The sequence below is a fragment of the Juglans regia genome, chromosome 13, assembly GCF_001411555.2.
Source record: "Juglans regia cultivar Chandler chromosome 13, Walnut 2.0, whole genome shotgun sequence".
Taxonomy (NCBI): Eukaryota; Viridiplantae; Streptophyta; class Magnoliopsida; order Fagales; family Juglandaceae; genus Juglans; species Juglans regia.
Window position 1 is genome coordinate 22,587,890 of NC_049913.1, and position 7,976 is coordinate 22,595,865.

At 50.9% G+C, this 7,976-nt stretch overlaps 2 protein-coding genes across 2 annotated transcripts; both read left to right on the forward strand.

Moving 5' to 3' along the window:
- The first annotated feature begins 268 nt into the window (after positions 1–268).
- Positions 269–1,111, forward strand: LOC108991434. Its single transcript, XM_018965674.1, has one exon. It carries the CDS (start codon positions 269–271, stop codon positions 1,109–1,111), a length of 843 nt encoding a protein of 280 aa, XP_018821219.1.
- A 2,065-nt stretch (positions 1,112–3,176) lies between these two features.
- On the forward strand, positions 3,177–4,835 carry LOC108991435. Its single transcript, XM_018965675.1, has 3 exons — positions 3,177–3,996; positions 4,044–4,222; positions 4,308–4,835. Exons 1-3 carry the CDS (start codon positions 3,177–3,179, stop codon positions 4,833–4,835), a joined length of 1,527 nt encoding a protein of 508 aa, XP_018821220.1.
- Positions 4,836–7,976: the final 3,141 nt, after the last annotated feature.

Below are 7,976 nucleotides of genomic sequence, written 5' to 3' on the forward strand. Positions count from 1 at the left end.
ATAAATAGGGGTCAACCTAACGACAGGTAATAGGTATGAAAAATATACCATCATCCTAGTTCACGTTTTCTGGGTTTCTCACTGGTTCTAGATACTAACTTAAGTATCGGAGGACTAACGGACCACAAGGTCCCTTCTCTCTGTTTTGACTGTGCAGGATCGCGCGTGGATACCGGGGGTGAGAAGTTGCCCAGGCCCGCAAAACACAACATCAACAGTGGTGCCGTCTGTCGGATCTCTGTTGTCCCATAACTAGCGTGTCCTTCATATGCCGACAACAACCCGCTCCCAACATTCACAGCGTGAAAGGATGCAGTCCGAAACGGTTGAAGCAAGGTTTAACCAACAAAACGAAGTAATACAGAAGCTCATGGTAGATATGGTGACCCTCCGGCGGGAGAATACAGTGTTACGAAGAAATTTTGAAGAAACAGAAGCGGACCAACAAAGCCATCATTCAAGAGACCACCCTCAACCTAACCCAGTCACTGTGGAAGAAGAGCGACATAAGATAAACTTGCAGATCCAGATGGAAGTAGCAAAACAGATGGGTCAGCCTACCACGGTGGATCAGCTGCTCACTTATGTGGGACTACCGTATAGTACCGGGATTCTAGCAGTACCAATACCTCCGAGATTTAAAGTCCCTCAGATGGAAGCCTATGATGGGAATAAAGACTCATTGGAGCATCTGGAAACTTTCAAAGCCCACATGACTCTTCACGGTTATCCCAGTGAAGTAGCATGTAGAGCATTTCCTCTCACCCTGAGGGGGGCGGCACGAGTGTGGTTTGTCTTTTTACAGCTTGGAACGGTGGACAACTTCGACAAACTAGCACGACGGTTCTTAACGCAGTTTATGGCTAGCCAAACGAGGAGAAAGCCGGCTGCCTACCTGCTAACTATCAAACAGAAAGGTGACGCGAGTCTTAAGTCATACATCTTCCGTTTTAACAAAGAACGGATGACAACCGACGACCAAGACGAAAATATCACGTTAGCAGCATTATTGGGAGGAGTCTGGCCCCGCAGTTCATTTATGGCGGAGATCGCCAAGAAGACACCGTCGACTTTGAGGGAGTTTATGGGGAGGACACACTCCAGGCACTGACAACACCCTGGAAACGCCACTTGGAGATGGTGGATAAGAAAACAACGGAGTGACGTCGAGAGCCAGACCAAGGGATAGGCTCAAAAGGGGCTCACGAAATCGAAGGCAAAGGGAAGCATGCCCCACGCTTGCATTCTAGCTTAGCAGTAGAAGCGAAAGAGAACCCAAGTTAGCAGGAAGAGCGGAGACAAGGTCAGCCGCCGCTCAAATACTGTTCCTTTCACAAAAGCAGTGGGCACAACACCCAAAATTGTTTAAATGGGGAAGATTTGACAATCCGAAAACCCGAACCGGCTGGCACAATGATGAAAGGAGTGAGTCACGGCGAGAATATCGCCCTAACTCCTAGAGGGATCAAGAGCGAAGTCCCATCCAAAGGAACCAAGGACGGAGCCCTGTTCGGAGAAGCCGGGACCAGAGTCCCATTTGGGGAAGTCTGGATCCGACTCTCAGAAGTTACGGCCCAGTTCGAAAAGGCTATGGTTCTGCCAGGAAGAAAAATACAAGTCCTGACAGAAGAAAGACTACGCACCCCAGTAAAGAGGACCTGTATCAAAGAGACTCGAGAGGGGAAGAACCCCCGTAAGGGAGATCAACACTATAGCCAAGGGGTATGCCGGGAGAGCGACTTCCTCAGCTCGGAAAGCCCATGCAAGCAAGGCCAGGTACAGAGAGGTGTTCTCCGCCCAACGACTGCACCGCAGAGACCCTTCTAGGGAACAATTAATAACATTCAGTGAAGAGGATGGGGAGGGTTTGTTACGACCTCATGATGATGCGTTGGTGGTGACGGCATAGATAGCCAACTATCGAACCAAGAAAGCATTGATTGATAATGGCAGTTCTGCAGACATCCTCTTTTGGGAAGCTTTCAACAGAATGGGAATTTCTCCCGACCGACTACAACCGGTGCCAACGCCCCAAAAGGCTTCACATGGGATACCATCTAGCCGGCTGGGGCGATCGCCCTGTCCGTCCTAGTAGGCGTGGCCCCCAAAACTGTATCCCTCATGGTAGACTTCCTGGTGGTCGAGGCCCCTTCCTCGTACAATGTGATACTTGGGAGACCGTCATTGAACCAAATAAAGGTTGTCACTTCCACATACCACCTAAAAGCAAAATTTCCCACCGCGTGCGGGGTGGGAGAGATGCGGGGTGAACAGTAGGCTGCGAGGGATTGCTATACCAGGGAGATGAAGTCGAAGGTGGTAATCATACAGACTCTAGCATCAAGCCGAAAGCAAGCCACCGGACTAGAGCCACCAATTCAAACGGGACAAGAGCAGGAGGGGGGTAGCAGAGAGGCGCAAGTACGGACGGGACTCGAAGGGGCAGCCCAGCCATCACCTATAGCAGTGACCGAGCTGGACCGTGAAGTGAGGGATGAAGAAGCGCTAAGACAAGCAGAGCCCGACGAACCCCTAATCTTGGTGCCGATGGATTCCAGGGACCCAGAGCGGACGGTACGAATGAGCTCCAGAATGTCCGAAGAGCTGAGCCAGTCTATGAAGCAGCTACTTCTGGAGCATCGCGATGTCTTTGCGTGGAGCCATGAAGAAATGCCAGGTATCGATGGGTCGGTGGTAAAGCACTGGCTCAACGTAAACCCTGATGCAAAGAAGGTCAAGCAGAAGCGCCACAGTTTCAGTTCAGAGAAATGCGCGGCCATAGTTGAGGAGGTGGAACGCCTACTCGCTATGGGTTTCATTCAGGAAGTTTACTATCCCGAATGGCTCTCCAATGTTGTACTGGTGAAGAAAGCAAATGGAAAGTGGAGGATGTGTGTTGACTTCACCGACTTGAATAAAGCATGTCCAAATGATAGTTTTCCTCTTCCAAGGATCGACTTGATAGAGGGCTGGCCAGGCATTCATTACTTAGCTTTATGGATGCATACTCTGGTTACAATCAGATAAGGATGAGTCCCGACGACAAGGAGAAAACAACGTTCATCACTGACAGAGGGCTTTATTGCTATACGGCGATGTCGTTCAGTCTCAAAAACGCGGGAGCCACATAGCAACGTCTGGTCAACAGAATGTTCAAAAATCAGATCGGGAGAAATATGGAAGTCTACGTGGACGATCTGTTGGTTAAAAGCAAGAAGGCCGAACAACATCTTGCCGACCTCCGTGAAACTTGTGCAATGCTGAGGGAGTATAAAATGAAGCTTAACCCACATAAATGTGCCTTTGGGGTAGAATCAGGGAAGTTCCTGGGCTTCATGGTTTCAGATCAAGGAATCAAGGCTAATCCTGAGAAGATCAGAGCCATCATGGATATGCCACCACCGAGGAGCATTAACGAAGTTCAGAAGTTAACAGGGAGGGCAGCCGCCCTGGGCCGTTTCATCGCCAGATCAATCGACCGGTGCCTTCCTTTCTTCAGTGTCCTCCGAAAGGCACGGGAATGGGATGAAGACTGTGGTAGAGCTTTTAACGAACTGAAGGAATACCTAGGTCACCCGTCGCTGCTCAGTCAAACTACACCAGGAGCAAACCTGACCGTGTATCTGGCAGTGTCACCCAGTGCAGTGTCTTCTGTGTTAACCCAAATAGAGGTAGGAATTCAACGCCCAGTTTATTACGTTAACAGAGCTTTTCGAGGTGCAGAAGCCAGGTATCCCCGGACAGAAATGCTTGCTTTCGCGTTGGTAGTCACTGCTAGGAGGCTAAGGCCCCACTTTCAGGCCCATCCCATAAAGGTCCAGACCGATGTACCTCTGAGGAAGATACTGCAAAAACCCGACATCTCAAGCCGAATGACTAGCTGGGCAATTGAATTGAGCGAGTTCGAAATTGAATACCTCCCTCGGACGACAATAGAAGGACAAGTGCTAGCAGACTTTGTAGCTGAGTTCACGAACTTCCCAGAAGAAGTGATTAGTACACCCCATGGCAAGTGTATGTCGACGGTTCGTCTTGTCGAACAGGCGGCGGCGCTGGAGTGCACATAGTGACAGACTTAGGTGAGAGGTTTGATTACGCTCTCAAACTCAAGTTCAAGGTCACCAACAACGAGGCAGAATATGAGGCACTCATGTCTGGACTAAGGCTAGCCAGGTCCCTTGGCACAACTGAAGTCGAAGTAAAAGCCAACTCACAGATAGTGGTAGGGCAGGTGACCGGGCAGTTCCTCACTAAGGGGGAAAATCTAAAAAGATATGTCCAACGAGTGAGGGAAGAACGAGAATCAGGAAGCGGATCGACTAGCTAAGGCCGCTTCAGGGCAAGAAGATGTCCCGCTTCCGGACCACGTGGTCGCCCAAATTGTCGATATAGCTGCGGTGGGGATTCGGGTGTCAACTATCGAGGTCCTACAGCCCCCGGGATGGGCCACGGATATTTTGAGGTTTCTTCAAGAGGGAATAATCCACAATGATCGGGAAGAAGCCGGAAAGGTTAGGAATCGGGCAGCTAGATTTACGCTGGTAGAGGGGATCCTATATAAAAGGGGCTACACCGAGCCTCTGTTTAGGTGCATTTCTTCCGATCAGGCTCAGTACATGTTGGCGAAAATCCACAAAGGAGTTTCCGGCAATCATGTGGCCAGGAGAACATTGGCGTTACGAACTGCTCGGGCAAGGTACTACTGGCCTAATGCTCACAAGGATGCCGAGGAGTTTGCCCGAAAGTGTCTTAAATGCCAAGAAAACGCCCCTATACCTCATTGCCCACCTGCAGAGCTTACCTCAGTCAACACCTCGTGGCCCTTTGCCCAATGAGGGTTGGATCTCATCGGCCCCCTCCCAACGGGCAAAGGAGGGGTAAAGTTTGTCATAGTAGCGGTAGACTACTTTACCAAGTGGGTAGAGGCGGAAGCCCTCGCAACAATCACAGCTCGGGCAATAACGAATTTCCTCTGGAAGTCTATAATCTGTCGTTTCGATATTCCCCAAAGCCTCGTCTCCGACAACGGGCGACAGTTCGATTGTTGATATTATCGAGAATGGTGCTCGGAACTCAAGATAAAAGCCAAGTATGCCTCTCCAGGACACCTGCAAGCCAACAGCCAAGTAGAAGCAACCAACAAGACACTACTTAACATCCTAAAGAAAAAGCTAGGAACATGAGGCCCCGAATCTGGTTGGAGTGCTTCTTATGAGCCTCCAACGTCCCAATGGTTGCCTCATTTTGCTTCAGCTCCTCATGAGTGAACTCCAATTCACACTCCAGTTCGGCCACACGCTTTTGTTCATCCGCTAAGGCATCAGCAACCCTAATACTCCTCTCTAAAGCTTCCCAAACAGACTCCAACTCATGCTTCAACTTCGGTGCCTCAGCGCGGGAGCTCTTCCCCTTGGCCAAGAGAAGGCCAGATTGGGTACGAAAGACCTCCAGCTCCTTCCGCTTAGACTCCAAGTCAGCAGCCGCTGAAGTCAATCTGACTTAGAGTCTGTCCGTTTCAACACCCTTCAGCTGGAGCTCCTTGCACTTGAGGTCGAGCTCTAGACTCATGATCTTCATCAGCTCGACCATATCCTTGTTCAGCTTCCTCTATTCGTAGATCTTCTGGAGACAGAACATGTTGCTCTCCCGCAGGGACTCATTCTCCACCTCCATTGATTGCTTCTCGCTTAGCATCTTTTCCCCGCTGAGGTTTAGAAGTTTGTTCAACGCCCTCTGGGTCTTGAGGTCCTCTTCTAGAACCTCTTGCTCTCTGGAAACCAAGTCGACAAACTCCTCGACGGTCTAAGGGGTTAACATCAATCCATCTCGTTAAAAAAAATAAGAATAAAGAATAAAAAAAAAAAAGAGAAGAGGGAAGAAAGGGTGGCCGTGCGGAAGAACGCTCACGTGGGCAAAGAGTGGCTTGAACTTCTGGAGGTATGACTCGAAAAATGTTGTCTGAGCCTTGACATGGCCAGACTCGAAACCCAGTGAAGCCCCTGGCTCGGAAGAAGAAGGGGGCTCGATGGGCACCAAAGGCAAAGCAACCTCGCTCGGAAGGAAAACCTTTGTGAGAGGATCCTGCGAGGGGACTGAGCTCTCACCAGGAGCCCCACCCGCGCAAGAGGGGCTGACACTCAGGGAGGAATCATCCTCCACCACCACCAGGTCGATGTCTTGTGGCAAAGTGGGGGGGCACGGCATCTGGAACTTGGGGCTCCTGGGTGAAACAAACAACCTGACGTAAGGAAAGACGACAAAGGGGAAACAAACGGAATAAACAATCAATGAATAACAAGAGAAACAGAAAAGGAAGGGCCAGTACCAGTATGGTCTCCTCTGGAAGGAGAGTCGATTCCGAAGCTGTCAAAGGGCCTGGCTCGGCAAGTGGATTCGGTACCTGAATAGGTATTGAAATCCCAGAGTGACTCGAGGCTGCGATCCCTGAAGAGCTAGGTCCTTCAACCTCTAATCTGGGAATTGTCCCGTCGGGGTTTTGCTCCATGATCTCGAGGAATATGGGCTCCCATGTGAGTAAAACTCCTTCTTCAGAAAGAGGGACGGTCGGGATCGAGTGGCCTCCAGAATGGGCCAAGTCAACATGCCCGGGAGCAGGGGCTGGAGGATACTGCAGATCGCCCTCAAAGGATGCGTCGAACTCAGCAAGTATCTCCCCAAAAGAGGGTGGCCACACTCTTTGGGGCTCACCCTCTTCGAGGAGAGTCTCCTCGAAGGAAACAAAGGTGCCCGGCGCCTATGCCGACCCGCAAGGTTCAGGGCCCTCAAAGGCCGAGGAAAATAGAGAGGCGACAGCGGCTCCAGCATTTTCTTCTTCTATGGGGCCTGTTCGGGAAGAGCAAAACATGATTATTCACAGCTCAAACAAGAAAAATATGTACATACATGAGTGCCTATGATAACTTACCTCTGGTAGGGCTAACTCCTTGCGCAGGTCGACTAGCCCCCTCCCCAATTCTGACAGAGCCGCCTTTGCGAGCAGCCTGACTAGGCTCTCCCCTGGACTCTACTCGTCGAGAACTCCTCCCCTCCCGCAGAGTAGCAAGCGGTTCTTCGGCAGGAACGGACCGAGGGGGGTGGGAGCCTTCGGTTTAGTACGCTGTCATTTGGAGCGTTCCTCCTTCCTCGGGAGAGGAAGGAGGGGGACGTTCTTCACTGGTCAGGAAAAGTGGACCCGACAAGAAGTCCCTGCCCAGCACGTGGTTACGGGGCAGGAGAACAAGGAAACGACGGATATAGTCATCGTTCAGAAGCGCATCCGTCTCGGACAAGTCAGAATGAGCTAAAACCCAAGACACGACAGAAGCGACTCGGAGCTCCTCCCTCTCCAATAGGGTAATGGCCAACGATTCGGTGGTTGGGACCTTGCCCCACACTGACCGAACAGGGAATTCACCATATTCATTTTCCCCCTTGGGACACTCCCAACCAGTGCCCCTTATAAAGAAGAACCACCAATGCCACTCCTTTATTGAAGAGTAACGTCTCTCCAAAGACGCGAAAAGCCTTTCGGCGGTGTAAGACTGGAAACTGCAGCAGTTCCCATCAAGTCGAGTAATTCTGTACACGCTCAGAAATTCACAAGCGGTCAAGTCAAGGTAATCTTCTAAATCAGACAGAACGAGACGAAAGGCCACGCAACTGGCCAAGAGCAAACGCCAGGCGTTGGGATTAAGTTGTGCAGGGGCAAGTTTCAGGTAGTCCAGGACGGCAGAACGGGAGGCGAAGCCTGATGGAGAACATGTGGGGGTAGAGCGCCACTGCCGGCGCCAGACCTTGGCGATCTACCATGGTAACGCAAGACGATGGAACCTCGACCGAGGTTCCATCGAGGAGTGGGAACTCCCTACAAAAAGTGCGAAGCTCTATCTTGGTCATGAAAGAAACCCATCGATGCCCTGCAAAGTAGTTGAATCAAGATTCATCGACGACCTATTTAGTCATGGTGAAAGGCGAAG